The sequence below is a fragment of the Fukomys damarensis genome, unplaced genomic scaffold, assembly GCF_012274545.1.
Source record: "Fukomys damarensis isolate Sample0158 unplaced genomic scaffold, DMR_v1.0_HiC HiC_scaffold_30, whole genome shotgun sequence".
Classification (NCBI taxonomy): Eukaryota; Metazoa; Chordata; class Mammalia; order Rodentia; family Bathyergidae; genus Fukomys; species Fukomys damarensis.
The window spans coordinates 15754915-15774090 of NW_022900942.1; the positions used below are offsets into that span (position 1 = coordinate 15754915).

The 19176-nt window shown below is 32.0% G+C and overlaps 1 protein-coding gene across 5 annotated transcripts in view; it reads left to right on the forward strand.

Annotated features, from left to right (window-relative positions):
* The window catches only part of Rttn (rotatin), a 168747-nt gene that overhangs the window by 43493 nt on the left and 106078 nt on the right, over positions 1–19176 (forward strand). For 4 of the 5 annotated variants that reach the window (XM_010607718.3, XM_019205464.2, XM_019205453.2 and 1 more), the window contains 9 exons: positions 409–535; positions 7348–7473; positions 7931–8047; positions 9582–9721; positions 10963–11134; positions 13245–13344; positions 15356–15444; positions 15803–15920; positions 18998–19094. In XM_010607718.3, the coding sequence (XP_010606020.1) occupies positions 409–535; positions 7348–7473; positions 7931–8047; positions 9582–9721; positions 10963–11134; positions 13245–13344; positions 15356–15444; positions 15803–15920; positions 18998–19094 (1086 nt within the window). Of the gene's footprint in view, positions 1–408; positions 536–7347; positions 7474–7930; positions 8048–8686; positions 8773–9581; positions 9722–10962; positions 11135–13244; positions 13345–15355; positions 15445–15802; positions 15921–18997; positions 19095–19176 lie in introns of those variants that run through there. The other variant, XM_019205470.2, reaches the window with a different exon arrangement.

Below are 19176 nucleotides of genomic sequence, written 5' to 3' on the forward strand. Positions count from 1 at the left end.
TATGCCTATAATGAAAATGAATATTCCTTGGATTTTTATACACTCAATCTTGGTGTCTATACAAACCAACTATTCAAACACAACTAACTTTAAATGTTTAAATAATACCTTAAATTTTTGATTTCATATTTTAAGTTTTATTCATTGTACCTTTTTTAAAAAAATGTATTTAGATGTTGTACATGTTGGGTTTTTGTTGTTTGATTTTGTTTCTTGGTACTCTTTAAGGAGAAACATTTTTCTGCCCCTAAGCAAGTAAATGTTCATTTAAGCCCAGGTCAAATTATTTAGTTGAGTAAGAACCAAGTTGGAGGAATTAACATAGGAAGGCATCTTTTCTGATATGCTTTATAATCTTTTGCTTAGTACCTTATCTTAGATATCTTGGATGTTTTACTTTTCTACCAGCTGGAAATCTGCCCAGGCCAGTCCATTACTACAAGGAGAAAGTCAGAAAGTCCTTCTGCATATGTTGTCTCACCCACTGCCACAAGTGAAAATTGAAACTTACCACTGCTGTCTGGAAATTGTTAAGGTAAGGTTTTTGTTCTGTTTGTATTTTTTGAGAACTAACAGTGGATTTCCTTGTTGTACCATCAAAATTAAATTACTTAACCTTTTACATGAGCTTTAAGAACCATATTCCATAAAAGCAGATGGCACTTATTTGTCAATTCCAGGAAATTTGTACTATTAAATTCCCTTAACTTAATAAGTCTAACAAGTGAATTGCTTTATTGCATTTGATTCTTTTATAAAAAATTTGTGTATTTTGCCATTTTTATTTCTGATCTATTTTATATACATGTGAATAAAATACAGTTGCAGAGGAATCTTCTTTCCTTTCTCTTCCTCCTTTTTCCCTTAGCACAGCCTAACTACTGACAAAGTTGATGTATATCTTTTCATCTATATTTTTTAACATTTTTACTATATATGTATATCTATAAGAAATACATGATAATGATTGTTGTTTAAAAAAAATTTCATACTGTACATATGTTTTGGTCAGTGTTCCCTTCATTGAATAGTAGTATTTGAGATCTACCTAATTTGATCATTTTAATTGTTAAAGTCAAATTTACTTCCATTTATTTATTAATAAATACTTCTGTTTCCTTCTTACTGAAGTGCATTTTTCAGTATTTTTAGTGATGGGCTGAGGGGAATATGACTATCTTGATTTCTCTTACTTTTGAGAAATAGTTTAGCTGGATTAGAATTATATCCCCAGCTTTTGAGTAGTATTACTTAGTGTATTATCCTCAAGTACATTGTCTTCCATGTTTTAGTATTTATCAGAATTCTATTCATTTTAAAATATTATTAATATTCCATTGTATTTGTATAACAAATTTTGTCATTTGTCCTCTGATGAACATTTGAGTTGTTTCCATCTATTGTGAACAGTGCTGCTATGAGCATGGGTGTACTAATATTTTATTCAGACCTTTTAATTCTTTGAGTATTAATTCTTTTACTACTTATAGCCAGAAGTGAAATTACTAGATCTCATGGTAATTTTGTATTTAATTTTTTGTTTGTTTGTTTGGTTTGGTTTTTTAAGACAGGGTCTCACTATGTAGTTGAGACTGACCTCGAACTCACTGTGAAGCCCAGGCTGGTCTCAAAATCATAGCGATCCTCCTGGCTCAGCCTCCTGAGTGCTGGGATTACAGATGTGTGCCACCACACCCAGCCGTATTTAATTTTTTGAGAACCAAAGTGGCTACATCATCTTATGTCCTGCCTGCAGTGCATAAGGGTTCTAGTTTTTCTGCATCTTCATCAACACTTATTAATTTTTATTTTTTGATTTTGTTTGTTTTTGCTTTTGATAGTAGCCATCCTAGAAAGTGTGAAGTTGTATTTCATCATGGTTACTTTTTAACTTATTCATCAAAATTTTTTTTCTTTTTATTGAGTTTATTGGTACATTCTAGGAATACAGTACAGTTACATTCATTATTGAGATGTTGTACCTTTACATGACAGGTCTTGGTTCTCATTTTTTCCCCTTGTCCCTGTCCTCCCTTCACGCCTCCTCCCTTCCCCATTTACAAACACTTTGTTTCCATTTTTTCATTTTCTCATATTTTTTTCTTTTCCCTTATTCCCTTTCCCTTACCCTTCCCACTTTCCCTACACCTTTAGCCCTTTTCTTCCTATTCACATTGTCAGTTATCTCATTAGGATCTTATATACTATTATAGTTTTTCACACCAGAGAAACTATTCAGTATTTACAGATGTGACTTATTTATTTCACTTAAGAGTATATCCTCAAAATGTAACCATTTTCCTATGAATGACTCTAATTTCTCATTCTTATCAAATTTTGAATATCCATTATTCAATTGATATTGAATATCAGTTATTGTATATATTAACTTTTTTTGACTTACTCATTTTTCATAGTCTTTTATTTTTGTTATTGTAAATATACTCATTTTATAATATTTAGATTTTCTATTAGAATTCTGTTATTATGGCTACTGAAATTCTTTATGCTGAGGATTTTAGCAGATATTATTATTATTATTATTATTACTATTATTATTTTTGGTACTGGGGATCAAACTTGGGTCCTTGTACTTGCAAAGCAGGCAGCAGCACCACTGAACCAAATCCCTGACCCAGAGTACTATTATTATTACTTTTTGTTTTTTATTTTTTTATGTTTTTCCTTGTTGAGTTTATCGGTACATTTTAGGTATACAGTACAGTCACATTCATCATTGGGTTCTTGTACCTTTACATGACGGGTCTTGGTTCTCATTTTTTCCCCTTTTCCCTGCCCTCCCCTCACCACCTCCTACCTTCCCCATTTACAAACACATTATTTCCATTCTTTCATCTTCTCATATTTTGTTTTTTTTCCCTTATTACAGATGCTATTATTTTTAATTGTCAGATCATCTTTGGTATAGGAACCTTTTATATGTTTATTTTGTAGTGGTGAGAATTGAACTCAGGTCCTCGTAGATGGTAGACCTCATATATGGTAGCTACATTAGTAACCTGGCAGTGAGAATCTTGTACAGTGGTATCTCAGTTCACAAACTTAATTCTTTCCATAGTGCTATATGTACTATACTTGAAATTCGGTTGCAGCCAGAATGGTGGAGTGAATTCTGCAACCAGAATCATGAAATAATTAAGTTCATGAACTGAGGTACCACTGTATTCTCTATAGATAGTTCTGTTCTGTTCTGTTTTGTTTTGAGACAGAATCTTGCTGCATAGTTCAGGCTGGTTTTGAACTCACTATGGAGCCCAGACTGGAATCACACTCATGAAAATCCCCGTCTCAGCCTCCTCAGTGCTGGGATTATAGGTGTGCACCATCATGCCTGGCTCTAGCATTTGCTCCTCTCTTATCTTCTGGGATTTGACAGAGGTGATGTAGCTTGGGAGCATTTGTTATGGAGGTACATTTTTATTTGAACATGTTGATATGCTTCTCCAAAAAAAAAAGCTAGGACTTTTGAAAGTAGTAGGATTAGACTATGATGGCTAATTGAGGTTAGGTGGGTTTAAGTGTAGCAAAAGATGAAAGAATCTTCCTTTTGAGTCTTTATTTTCTTTCACATTGAAAGGCAGTAAGTGGGGGGATATTTAGTGTATTTTGAGAATGACACAGGGATAGATATTTGATGATATATATAATAGAATAGTGGAGCATCATTGAAAGCTTAATTGATCATGTCAGTAAACTGTGTGGTAAAACGTGGCTACTTTGTATGTTAATTTTGGCTTGCTGTTTGCAAACATATTCATAACAGTTGGAAAGGAGGGAAAGGTGTTGGTGAAAATGTACTGAACAGTTGAATTGATAAACTGTAAACTCAAAGGGTGTGAACACTAGAGGGAAGAATGTTACAGTATTTATGAACTGGCTAGAGAAGGATATAGTGCCAGTTACTGAGCAAGAAGATTCTATGTAGAAGAAGTGAAAACTAAGTTGAAGTATTTCTAAGGCACAGAATATGTGAGTGTCATTGAGATGAGAATGCCAAGAAACTAAATATTTACATTTGGGATAGTTCTTACTCTCAGAAATTGAAAATGATACTTGAATTATATCTCCTTCCTTCTTTTTTTTCTTTCTTTTTTCTATTGAGTAGGGCCTTTGCACTGAGCTACACCCCTACCCCTGCTTTTATTTTTTATTTTGAGGTAAGATCTTGGTAAGTTGCTCAGGCTAGTCTTGAACTTGTACTACTCTGCCTCAGCCTCCCAAGTAGCTAGGATTACAGGTATGTATCACCATGCCTGACTACTTGAAATAGATTTTAAATAATTCTTAAAAAATAGAAAATTTTTCAGATAGGAAAAAATTATTGATAGATATTACCATTTTGCTACATGAATTGAAATAGGAATTATTTGAATGTTAATTAAGGGAATAATGGGAAAAATATCAGAAATACAGATATATGGGTCAATCTGAAATTTATTTTCAAAGAATGCACTAAATCTATTAATGATTTTAAAATACTGAATTCTAATAATTTTTATAACCCAGTATTATACATTTTCTGAAAATAATCGAAATCTAAGTTGAAGGATTTTTAAAAAAAAATCAGACTCAACTCATTTGGTTTTAAAAGGTAAGGGCAACAATGTCCTTGTAAAATATTGCAAGAAATTCTCTTCACAGAAGATGCTTGTCTATTTAATACACTGTGTAAGATAAATACATATTTATTCTTGTGGAGCCAAAATAACATTTTGTTAAAAGTTCCAAACAATATTTCTTATGTAACAGTTACTCCCCTGTATTGAAAGGATATAGTATCTGATTTTAGATTTAAGCATTTGAATATATATTTCATTTTTATGACAGTATTTTTCACATGAGATTATTCTATTGTCTTTTGAAAAATCTCCCAGGCATTGCTGCAGCACTGTATAACCTAAGTGTAAGAGCGTGGTACTACTGCGTAGGGTACTTCTGAGTAGGCAGCTTGGCTTTCCCTTTTAAGACTCATATTGAGTAAGGGATGGGAAAGAGGTAAAATAGTTCTTATTTAAGGATGATTCTATGACAGCTTTATGTTATGTACATATAAATTCATTCTGCAGTGATATATGAGGTACTTACAAGACTTTAGTGACAGAATTGTAAAACGTACAGAAAGGGTCCTTGTGATCATAGAGCTTACCTTCAAATAGGAAAGATGGATAAGTATTTATAATAAAAATATATTTAAAAAGCTAGTTGTGCACGATGTGAAGGAAATGAAAAAGGATAAAGAATAGAGAGCAGCAGCTAGGGAATGTGGGTAGACTGGATAGAGAAGGGGGAGACAGAGTTTCTGGGCAGGGAAAACAGCAATGAAATTTCCTGGTTTTTAGGTGAGAATGGACTTTGCTTGTTTCAAGAACAAAAAGGTCTTATAGTTGGGGCATACTAGGAGAGTAGAATAGTACCAGATTGAGTTGCACAGATAGGCAGAAGTGGCCTGCTTATGCTTTGCCAACTATTATATTGCTTTTGATTTTTATCCTAAGTATAGTGAGAATGTATGAATAATTTAAGCAGAAAGAAAGCTTGATCTGATTATCTTTCTAAGAAGATGCTCTCTCTCTCTTTTTAGGAAAAAATTAGATATTATTAAGTTATTGATAGATATTACCATTTTGTCAGAATTCCCGTAGAAACTAGAAGACCTGTTCCACTGTAGTAATGCTGGGAAGATATGATATGATGGAGATGGAGAGAAGGAAGTAAATTTGGGCTGTATTATGGACAAGAGCTAATTGCTGGTAATGAGAGTGGAAGACAAAGAATAGATAAGAATGGAAGCAAAGCTTTTGTAAATAGGGAGGCGTGGAGGGGCAGAAGGAAGGGAAGGGAATGGGGAAAAACAAGAACCTAAATATGTACAGATACAAATTCCCAATAATGAGTATGACCATAGTGTATACCTAAAATGTACCAATAAACTTTGGGGATTAAAAAAAAAAGTCAACAAGGATAAATGGCAGGGTTTTGGAGATTATAGTTGGGTTTCTAAATATGGGATTGTGGATTGCAAATAATTCTGTTTTGAATTATATTTGACATGCCTTTTATAAAAATCAAATACAGTATTAGACTGTAGAATGTAATAATGGTTATGCCAATAATGATGAAGACAATAAAGAGAGCAGCTACCACTGAACAAACAATAAAAGTGGTTTTTATGAGTATGTTATCTCATTGAATTCTTTTAACAACTCTATGAGTTTATCTAAGGTCATTCAACTAAAATTGGACTTTGAACCCAGATAGTTTGCTTCCAGAGCCCATATTATGTAGTAAGCCACACTCCCTTTGGAGTGTGACGCCAAGGTTATGTGTAAAATTTTCAGTCATCAGCATGGAGATGATCCAGAGAGGCTAGGGAATAGATGGCCTTCTAACTGAGGCTGAGAGAGTTAAGTATCTTAAGGAAATAAATTACAACTATTTTTAAACCTTAAGGCTGATGTTTTAGCTCTTTCAAATGCTTGGAATACAAGATTGTGGCATGAAGTTAATAGTTAAGGAGAAAAAAAATATAAGTAGATACATATATGAATAAATATGTATTAAAATATATAATATAAATATATATTATAAATATATAAGTAAAAGCATAATATATACATTATATAATTGTTTTAGGTAATTTTTGGCAATGGTTAGGAAATAGTAATTTGCAGAATGAAAAAAAATTATGTAACTTGTATTTTCACCTGCTGTATTGTATTTATATTAATATTTCTAGTAGCTTTTTTCCCCTCTCACCTTAAATACCCTCTAACAAAATAGCGTTCTCTCTCACAAATTGAAAAAAGATTTTGTGATAATTATTCTAAGAGATGGTATTACCCCATTACTTCTATTTCATATATTTTCCTTCTTCTACCCAGTATTTTGTATTTTGATTTGAAATTTTATTTGCTTTCTCAAACCTCAAAAAATTAGGATAAGTTTTATTTTGTTTATATGGTTTATATGTATCAATTTTAAGAGGTAATTGTTGTTTCAGCCATTTGCTTTAATTTTCAGGACTGTGCTTATTGACAAAAAGTAATATATCTTAGACATACTGAGAGAGAATATTTTTCACCTTCTATGAAGAAAGTTTTAGTTAAAGGAAAGCTAAAATTGGAATTGAATTATGAACAGAAGAAACTGAGTCTTTTTTTTTGTTGTTTGTTGTTTTTGTTTTTTTGTACCTGAAATCAAACTCGGGACCTTGCACTTGCTAGGCAGGCGCAGTGTCACTTAGCTAAATCCTGGCCCAGAAACAGAATCTTTTTGTAAAAATTAGTAGCACTAATTTTTAAAAATATTTTTGTATTTTTTTTACAGGAATGTTTAGGTGTTCATAATGTCACCATACCAGTGTCGTCCCTTTGTAATGGAATTCACTTCCTACTTCACCCAAAAGTTCTATATGAAATCTCTGCATTTGGTATTCAAGAACCCAGATATGAGGTATGATATATTAAAAACTAGTGAAAAAGATTGCTGTACTTAGCTAAATTGAGGTAACATTCTAATAAAACTGGATAATGCAATGACAAACTAAAAAGAAATTTGTCTTATGGGTATATTGGTTTCATTGTTATTTATATGAAAAGAAATATATACTGATCTAAAAGAATTCAAGTCAAACAGTTTATTTTATGGTTTTCATCTAAGATATAGAGAACTAAAATATGGTATTGAAAGGAGATTATTTCAAATTTTATAAAGGTCAAAAAATGGAAATTATTAAGAGAAAAACTAGCTGAGAAGAGAATGTAAGATGGTGCTTTGGAAATAGGAACATTTGAAGAAAGAGACATTAATTATGGCACATTTCCAGATTTTATGAAATGCTGCTGATATGTGATATAAGTTAGTGAGATATCTCATTTTAATGGTTTATTTTGTTCATTTTGTTGAGCAGGTGAATGATGCTGCCAAGGCCATTCTGTTGTATCTGCTTCAGGGACGATTGATGATGACAGCACTGACCTGGAACAAGTTTATCGAGTCTCTGTGTCCTGTCATCCCAGTACTACAGGTACTCTACAATTCACCTTTTACCATAACCCTTTATCTTTGACTGAATGTGATTGATTAAAAGTCCACAACCAAACTGTCATGTTGTCAGAAAAATGAATAGAAGCCGCGATGGCACTGTGGATAAGTGAACAGGAAGTAGATGCCTGTTGTTTCTGGCAGAAAGTTAAAGAAGGACAGTTAATTTGTCCATATAGGCTGTATGTATCTGCGGAAGTGAGGTTCAGACATTGTGGACTGTGAAAAAAAGAACTCAACTTATATAATGGCTTTTAGAGAAAGCTGATAGTACATATGTATGATGCAAGTGATACCCTGACTAACATTCACTCGGAAGCAAAGTATTTTAGTAGGAAGCTCAGGTCTGTACTTCCCTTTGATGAAAGGCATAGATTGGAGACACTATCATGGGTGCAGTCATTTTTTTTTTTTTCCTTTTTAAACTATTTTTTTTTTAATTGAATTTATTGGTATATTCTAGGTAGACAGTACAGTTACATTCATTACTGGGATCTTGTACCTTTACATGCCAGGCATGGTTGCAGTCATTTTTCAGGAAAGCCCCAGCCTTGGTCCTTGAAGCATGTGGGTCCTGGTGTTTTGTACATAGGGTTTGAAGCATTCCATCTTTGTACTGTAGGGTTGTGAATCTACAAAATGCCTCGTTCATGGGAGGTGCTACTACTAGAATCTTATAAAAAAGAGAAATGTGCAAATGTCAAGAAGGTCGGTAAATTTTTTGAAGTTTTCTAGTATTATTTTTTACATAAAATTCTAGTTTTTAATCAATGTGGGTTTCATTTTTTTTTTAATTGAGTTTATTGGTACATTCTAGGTATACAGTACAGTTACATTTATCATTGGGATCTTGTACCTTTACATTACAGGTCTTGATTCTCATTTTTCCCCTTGTCCCTGCCCTCCCTTCACCCCCTCTTTCCCTCCCCATTTACAAACATTTCATTTCCATTTTTTCATTTTCTCATTTTTTTGCTTTTCCTTTATTACTTTTCCCCTACCCTTCCCACTTTCCCTACATCTTTAGCCCTTTTCTTCCTATTCACATTGTCAGTTATCTCATTAGGTTCTTATGTACTATTGTAGTTTTTCATACCAGAGAAACTATTCGGTATTTATACATGTGTGACTTATTTATTTCATTTAGGAGTATATCCTCAATATGTATCCATTTTCCTATGAATGAATCTAATTTTTCATTCTTTATGGCTGAGTAGTATTCCATTTTATAGAAAAACCACATCTTCTTTATCCAGTTTCCAACTGATAGGCAAATGGGCTGTTTCCAAGTTTTAGCTATTACACACTGTGCCTATATAAACATAGGTGTGCATATCAATGTGGTTTCATTTAGAAACCTTATCTAAATTACATTATTCTGAAAAGTGACTATTTTATTCAAATTAATTGAAAGAAATTTGTGAGTTGTATTTCATACTAATACCATTATTATTTTCTTGTTGAAAAGTTAACACGAATAAAGTTAAACAATAATTTTTCTTTAAAAAAATTATTAGGGTTATGCTGACCCAGAAGATCCTTTGGGTAACTCCATTCTCCTTTTAAGTGAAGTGAATTCTGAGCCGGGAGAAGGGATTCTTCCATGTACTACACGGTTAAAGTTCATCCTGCGACTTTTGCTTGTGAAAAAACCATCGTGAGTACAACATAATCTTTTGAATATAAAAGATTAATGGAAACATTCTAGGAAAGTATAGTAATTATATCAATCAGAAACAGAGTATAACTAAAACATTTAAAGGGAGCTTATTCTTCATTATTAGATCAAGGTAACCAAATATGTGAAACTGAGCAGATAAAAGATCTTTTAGATACTTTCCTGAAACACTTCATATACTTGACAGTCTAGTTATCCCTTGCCAGATCAGTGTGTTTGTTAAGGTAGTGCTGTAGTCATGTCAGAGAGTCATGGAAATAAATAGTTTGTTAAAATTATAGTGTGTATAGTATTTTTAGAAATTATTAGCTTCCTAGAAGGAGTCTTTTCTAGAGCTCTATTCTGAAAATTAAGTTTTCCAGGAAAGTCTATTGGGCCATTTACTTCATAAAGCAGTTATTTGGGTACTTTAATCTCACTCAGTTTGTGCCATTAGTTAGGAAATTAAAAAGGTCCTTTCCTTGACAATTTTTAGTGTGTTATTTTAACTAAAAGAAAAGGAGAAAAATGTTGATTTCCTTTTCTCTATGTTAACTGTAACATGAATCTTCTTTTACTCTCTTTAGGAAACAGTGGTTAGATTTTTTCTTGTTGAGGAGAGGTATTATCCTAATACCTGCTACAAGGGACCTTTGTACACTTGGTGGTTTTCTGTTTTTCTGTCATTGTCTAGTGGCGTGCTGTATTTACTCTTCTTAAAAATCCTCTCACCTCCTCATTTAACTGATTTTAATCCTAATCTCAATATTTTTATGGGAATTTTCATATTTGAGAAGAATCTTATAAAAACGTTTTCATACATTGTAGTGATTTTATACTTCACTTATTAGTATAGGATATTTTCAGTACCCTAGAGGTTTGGCTGATTCTTTGGACTCTGGTCATGGGCATGTAATACTTTTTATGCTTGATATAGAATGGTACCTTTGAAGTCACTGTATTTAAATTCACAGATTGACTTACTGAAGTTGAGTGTGACATTTAGTATCTGTCTCATTTTTAATTATTGATTATTCTTTGTTTCTGACATTTATGTGTTATAGAGCTGAATTTTAGTTATATTTGAAAGATTTTTTTATAGAAAAAGGAAAATATTAGTAAGGGTAGTATAAATATGGGTAACTATTATACTTTGTTGATATACAGTGTTTCTTTACAATTATAGCCTTTTTAAAAGACATTTATATATTCCAAAATATTGGCTTATTTTGTGTTTTTAGGGTCCGTTCACTAGCATTAAAGCTTTTAGCATTTCATCTTACAAATGAAGAAGGGGCAGATGCAAAGCGCCCTTTAATAGATGCAAGAGTTCTCTCCAGAGTTACTAATTTATTTATTGTGAAAAAACCTATTGAACTCAAATTGGATGACAGAAGAGAACTGGTTATTAAGGTGACTATAACTTTTGTGTTTATTAAACTATGTGGTTGCTTTATACATTCATATATCGTATTTTATGAGACATTGTTCTGGTTGTATATTCCACGTGAGTGCCAAGCTCATGTCAAATTTGATATTGAGGTCCCTGTGTAGTTCACTGTGATTGTATAGTGGTTAGTATTCTATATTGTGAAATTATGTTCTGGATTCATCTGGATCCACTTATTTATTGAATGTACCTATTATATGCCACAAATAACACAAATTATTTTGAATAGTATCTTAAATACAGGATAAGGTGAAATAGTAAAAAGAAAATTTGTGATTTTTAAAATGGCCCTGACTTAAAAACTGTTGAGAGTTCTTTTTATGTTGAAATTGCCTATAATAGCAAGAAGGGAAAAATTCTTGTGACAGAAGTTTCAGTCTCTTAATTAAAAGGAGAAAAAAGTAATACATTATACAAGGCAGTTTCTTTTAAATTTTACAATAGTTCTAAGAATTTTTAAAAATATTTTTTCTAAATATTTGCCTTTGTACCTTTAGAGATTTAGTGTCCATTTCCCTGTTTTTAACCAGGACTATACCTACATCATACTGGCATGATCTAGAATTCTATAAGGAAGGCTGTTCTTACTCTTTCTTGATTCATTTTTGTGCTGTATAGCTTCATATTTCATTTCAAGTTCACAATCTGGCAATTATTTACATTTATATTAGCTTTCCAATACTGATGATAATACTGTAGAGCCACATGTAATATAATGGTTTGAGTTTTTTGTTTTTGTTTTTGTAGTACTGGAGATTGAACCTAGGGCCTTTGTACTGAACTACATGCCAGCGTTTTTTTAATATATTTTCAGACAGGGTCTTGATAAGTTGCCCTGACCTGAATTTATGATCTTCCTGCCTCAGTCTCTTTCAGTGCTGGCATTACAGGCATGTTCTACCATGCCTGGCTAAGACATTTTTTTTAAAATGGGTAAACATTCAGTGTTTTGACCTAATGTTTAGGGCTGTATGACAACCCTCTAAAGAGGATTGGAAAGTATTCCACCTGCTACATACAAAGTTCAGTTTGGGAGATCTCTCAGTACTAAACCACTCATAGTCGCTCCTTTGCCATTGTAGTTTGGGGAAGGATGGAATGGGGAAATTCTGGATCTTTTGTGAGTCCATAGTAGGTTTAGAAGATAGCAGTGGGTGAAAGTAAGAAAGAATGTCATCTTCATTCCTTTCCTGGTTTTGCTATCTCATACTTTGTCCTGCCATAAAGTGAGGTCAACAATCCCTAACTGTTAGTCACCTTTCCACCTCTGTGACAGAATATCTAAGAAAAAACACAGGGTGAAAGAGTTATTTCGGCTCACAAATTTCAGAGATTTTAGTCCATGGTCAGCTGGCTGCATTGTATGGGCTTGTGGTGAAGAAAAACAAAGCAGTAGAGCTGCCCAACTCATGGCACCTGTGAAACAGAGAGTTGTAAGACCATGTACTTGTAAGCTTCTTCCTCTGCTTTTGTTGTGCCTGGGCTCCCCACCTATTGGGCAGTTCTGTCCACATTCAGGGTGGTTCTCCTGCTCAGTGTACTGTTTCACATACCAGTCTTTTCTGCAAACACCCTCACAGACACACCCAGAAGTATGCTATTCTAACTTTTTAGGTGTCTCTCAGCCCCTGACTGTCACTTCACTGCATCTATTTGCTCCAGGGTCTCTTAATAGGAAGGACGAGGAGAGAACCAGGGAATTCCTAGCTAGTGGCTTCTAGGAGCAAAAAGATATCCCGAGTCATAAATCTAGATGGCCCTTTTCAGGGTGTTATGACTAGTAGAGATACTAGGAAACGTGAATGTTTTCTGTGATGGTCTTAGGTTGCTAATGGATTACTGAGCTATGAATGACTTCCTAGCAAAACTTCACATTATTTGGCATCATGGCTCTTTTTTTAGATACTAAGTTCCTCTCTGACCTTGTGTATCACTGTTGTACATTTACATGTAAATATGTCAGTTACCTAAGTAATTTGAGTTTTTGATCTTTTTTTCTTAATACCTGAACTATAAAATTTTATTGTGGTGTTAGAAGCACATGGAATGTAATTTTCTTTTTTTGGTTTGTAGATGGAGACTGTTGAAAAGGTATATGGAGTCTTCACCTCAGATGATGTTGATCTTGCTTTGAGAAAGTCAGCTGCAGAACAGTTAGCTGTTATTATGCAAGGTACCATGTTTAAGGAAAGTGATCACTGTACTACTGACATAGGATTTGAGATTGTTGTGCATGTTAGTGTCATGGGTAGCAGACGGTGATTTATAGGCCAGATCCTGCTTGTGGCCTGTTTGATTTCTTCAGCCTTCAGGTTGCAGGTAGTTTTCACATCTTTAGAATTGTTGAAGAGACAAAACCAAAGAATATGCGACAGAGATCATATTGTGGCCAGTAAAGTCTAAAGTCTAATATATTTACTGCCTGATTATTTACAGAAAAAGTTTTCTGGACTAGTAGATTATCATTATTTAACTTATAGATTGTTACTTGATAGTATTATCTTCTAAGATATCAATAGATTTCTGAAAATAAATTATGTTTCCATCTCAATTTTACCTAGTATGTGATGTTCAATATGTACATGTTGCTCTGAGAAATTAATCAAACAGTATATTTTTGGGTAGCTAAAAATAATGTATTGTAGCTATGCATTTCCTTTAAGGGTCTGTTTTTAAATACAACTAGAAAATCTAATGTTAGCTTTATAGTGTTATTATTCTCTAGACTTCCATTCTCTAGTTTTTATTTTGGTTAGTTTTTATTTTTTCCCTGTGTCTGTTACATGTATTTTAATATTTGTAAGAAAAGATAACTTTGTACTTATATGACACAACGATTTTTATGGTTAACATTTCTTATCTTGATATTAGTGGATATTGGGATGAAAGAGTAATTTGAAAGAACATGTTCAATATATTTGTATTTTTAAAATTTTAATGTTTTTGATTGACACAATTCAATTAAAAACCAAGCTAAAGTCCTGAGTAGGTATTACACAAAAGTACATACAGATGGCCAATAGATAGATATCCATCATGGAAAGTGCAATCAAAACCACAGTGAGATGTCAGCTCCCTCCAGTTAGAATTATTATCAAAAAGAGAAAAAAATGGAGAAAAAAATATCAAAAAGAGGAACAAATTCTGGCAAAGATGTACAGAATTGGGAATTCTTACACATTGTTGTTGGGAATATAATTAGTACAACCATTATGGAAAACGGTAGGGAAGTTCCTCAAAAAAATTAAAAGCAAAGCTCCTATAAAATCCTGCAATCCCACTCCTGAATATATATCTAAAGGAAAAGAAGACAGTATTTTGAAAAGAAACCTAAACTCCTATGTTGATACAGCACTTTTACAATAATAAATCTGTAGTGCTAGTAAGAGTAATAAAGATTACACAAAATAAGGCTTTAAAAAATGTGAAGAGCCTTGGTTAAAAAACAAATCTTTAAGAGATTATTCTTTCAACATTTTTAACAGTTCAAAAATGCAACAATTTTGTTTTCCTGTAAGTATTGGAAATAAGTGCCCCCTTTTTTAAAGAAGCAGTTAAAGGTGGTTACAATGATAGATACTCAATATCAGTGTTTATGTGTTTCTCAATAAGTATAAAGAGAAAATTTGCAAGTTGTTAAATACTTGCCATCAATCCATAAACAATTAGAGTTTCTGGCTGTAGTAGCATTATGTATGTGTGTGTTTAAAATTCTTATGACTTTATTGCAAATGTAATATATGAATATATGATTAAGATTATTATTCATGTTCTTCAGAAATTACAGAATGCTTTAAAAATATTTTTCCTTTCATATTTGCTATTAATAGTTTTAGGATTGAGATATTTTATAAATAAAAAAATGTTCATGCTGCTTGCTATATCTAAATATTTTGAGGTGATATATTTATAAAAGAAGAAATGTCTAAACTAGTTCCCATAAATATTACTTTTCACAATTTGATATCTAACATTATCGAAGTAAAATGTGCTAGTTGCTTAAATGTTTTTACTTTATACAGGTAGATATAAAGTAAAAAGTTAGAAGTTTTATATTCTAATTTCAACCCTGGGCAGAATTATTTTTAATGGTTTAAAAGTTGTGTGAATACCTGACATATTTCAAAATATATTTTAAAACTATGAAAATGTGTTTTAACTTTTCATAATTTTTTTGTCTGTAGATATTAAAATGCATGCTGTGGTGAAAAAATTATGCTTAACTGACAAAATAATTGAATATTTAAATGAATGTGTGGGTCAAGATGGCAAGGTAGGTCTAATGCTTAGATGTATGATTTTTAGATGGGTGTTATTAATCAATTCTGAAATTGAATTGGATGCATACTTGGGCTTTAAATCCTAAATAATAGCTATTATCTCATTCTTTTTTTTTTAATTTCTAAAATGTAGTCATTCTAAAGAAAAAGTAATCTTAAAATTTCTGTCAGATAAATAGAAATTATAGAAATCCTATTTTCAATGGAAAGTAATTCTTGCTATTTATTTGGACTTAGTTTCAAATAATTCTAATGACAAATATACATTTAGAATAGCATAGTATTTAAAAAAAGATCTGACTTGGAAATTGTTAAAAAATAAAGTAACTGTGTGTCTTTCTTCCTGGCCAGGTTATAGAATGTTTGATTCAGCCATCCCTCACGCTCTTGAGGAAGGTTTTATATGCTGATTCACTCATGCGTGTTTCCCTCTCACAACAGACTTCTCTCTTGACCCTGTTATTCAGAGGTGAATAAATTTGTTGATAACGAGATCAGCCTGAACTTTAAAAATTTTTATTCATCAACTATAGGTAACATTTACTTTACATTTTACCAAGAGAACAACAAAATTTCTTAGTTCTATGCTGTTAACAAAGCTCATCACTGGCCATTAATGCTGCTCTGAACATTTCTCTGTAATCCTTCTACAGAGTGGACCTTAGGGATGAGAAAAGCTGAAGCCTCTCTGATTGCTCTTTGCACCTGTATGTAGATACAACCTAGGATGCTCAGATGGTAAATGACTGTCTAGAAAGAGATAAAAATGCAGTTGCTGTTATCACTTCCCTTTTTCAGTGTCTTGTTTTTTTTCTCTTGTTTTGTTTGTGTTGTCATGTCCTAGAACCTTTTTTTCCCCCTGTAGTATCTGATTATGTCTTTAGATTATTATTGAGATGATGAACCAAATCTGTGAGGGTTGGAAACTAGACCATCCTGAGTGATTCTGAGATAAATTTCTTCTATTTTACAAAGTATGACTTTTCTTTTAAAATCTATTTTAATTAGATTCTAACTTAGTAACATGTTTGGAGAAAAAAATCTCATGTAGTTTTGTCCTTTACTTCTCTTTTGATTGTTCTCATTGGAAACTTTGGTAACATTTTATACTATAGAACTGTGTTTTGTAGAGATTTAGGTTGTTGTTTTTAAGTTTTCTATAAGTTGCATTTTGATCAAATATCTCAATGTGCTTTGTTGTCAGTCATACAATAAATGAGATTTATGTTTAAAATATATTATTATAGTGTAGTTATTTTAGCATGTTTTTCCTTGATTTCTGCTTGCTAAGAGACCAGGATACAGTTTATCTTAGCATCAGCAAGAGTACAAACCAGGTAAACAGAATAACTGTGTTTAGGCTTAAACTGTTGAGGGGAGTTTAAAATTTTTATAAATTCTTATAGAGTGATCATCTGAAAGAGCAATAGCTATAGATTTTGAGTTTTCTTTAATCAACTTAATAATTCTCTTCCTGTTAACCTCATCCAATTGAATTCACTTCCTAGGTTACCTTTTTATTTAAATTAATAAAGCATTGAATTTATGAGCATCTACTAGATTTGAAAGTAGTTTCCATGACAACACAATCTGTATTCATTCATTATTAACATATCCTGTCTCATCAGTGTCTGCAAAAATTACTTCAATGAATCTGAACAAATTCACAGTATCTCTTACTAGTGGATGTAGTTTTTGGGCAAAATTAATTTTTTAACCAACTGTTAAGATAGGAAAATCCAATCTTCAGTGAATACCTATTGGCCACATACTGTGTGCTAGATCCCTGAGTTACATTGATAAGAATGGCAAATAAACTCTCAGGAAACTTAAAATAGAGTCAGAGACTTTAACAAGTAAGTATAAAATATATCATATTAACATATATCATGAGATTTCTGGCACCAGAGGAAGTACTGAATAGATTGGGTAGTGAGAAAGCATTAAATAATGCTTCCAGGAAATGTGGCATCCAGGTTGGAATTTCAGAAATGAATAGGGGTTCATATGGACATTATTGACTTCCAAAATGAGGGAGCCATGGTTATATTTGATGTGGCGGTTAGGTAGGTTAGCTGGATTTGGAGCTGTCTGGGGTGAGGGGTAAATGGTGGGATGACATGACGAGGTCAGTTCATACTTATCCTGGTGGGAGCAGTGAGGAGCCATTTGATCTTGTTACATGTGGGCATGTATGTTTTAGAAAAATTATTCCATCTGTAGCATGAAAAATAGATTGAAGGAGTTTAATAACCTCTTAAACACACTGCTCTGAATTAAAAACTTTATGTTGTGACATAACTTAATGCTATATTTCAAGATTAGAAACTGATAGCTACCATTTGTTATACCATCCTGCAGTGAGAAAATTGAGATGTAAAGAGATTGACTTGGCCAGAGTCATGACCAAGTATTGGCCAGGTATATGGTGGATGCAAGAAAAGAACTATGATAGCTTTCTTTGTTTGTAAGTCATGACATATTAGTACGTTCTCACTGTAAAATTTCAGACAATATAAAACCATACAAAATAAAATTCTAAGTTTACATTTTTTCTATCACTGAAATTATTGTTTTATTTACAATGATCATATCTATACACATATTTCTCAAATTACATAACTTAATACTGTATTAGTTTCAACTGAAAATGATCTTGCATATCTTTCCATATTATTATACATGAATCTACTTTCTTAAAAACCTGCAAAACGACTATAGAGTATTTCAGAGTTATAGTTTGCAATATTACTGGCTATTGGCTTCAGATTTTTCACTTTTACAATGTAATTTATATAATCATCTTTTTGCCTGCACTGTAATTGGAAACGATAGATCAAATGTGTTGTTTAAAATATGGTTTAAGTTTGTTTCCAAGCCATTCCCATCAATAATTCACTTTCCTTACAACTTTGCTACCATTAAATATGTTTAAAAATTTTCTTTATTTATATTGATGAAAACTAATATGACATATTTTATTTTTCTATTCATTTTTAGAGAAGTTTATCTTTTTAAAATTATGGATTCAATTTTTTTCAATGAATTGCCTATTTTCCTGATGTATTTAGTTTCTTTTTAGTGACTTCTTGGATTCCTGTAACATAGATAAAACTCTTAACGCTTATTAATGTTTTCTTTAAATTTTTCTATCCTTGTTAGTGTATTATATTTTTATTATAATAGTGTATTATAGTATACACTATATATAATATATATATATGTAAAATAGTGTATTACATTTTTTAACTAGAAATAAGCTTATATATCTCATGGAAATATGTAAAGCTTTTGTTTTAGGGCATCTGAGAGTTTCACATGCTCTAAAAATAGGGCCTTTTACAATTCCAGATTGAAAACATGTGCTTCTACTAATATGTTTGTAATGTTTTTTTAAAAAATCAGGTCTTCATCTATATGTACCAGTTCCCCCAAAATGAATGTAATGTTTATGTATTACAAACATACACTAATAAAACATAAATTTGAAGTTCATTCTTTTGAGGACTAAAAATATTTGATAAAGTTATCCTCCTTTCTCTTCAGTTTCCTTAATATTTCATGAAGATTCTGCTATAGTGACTGAAGTTGGAGCACTGTTTTGTCTTCTGCTGTTTGATGAAGTATCAAGAATGGATATGTGGTGAGATTTAAGAACTGATAAGTTTTTTATTCTTACTTTTGAATCTAAGGTTTCCAGTGCAGTCTTATAGCAGTGCACGAGG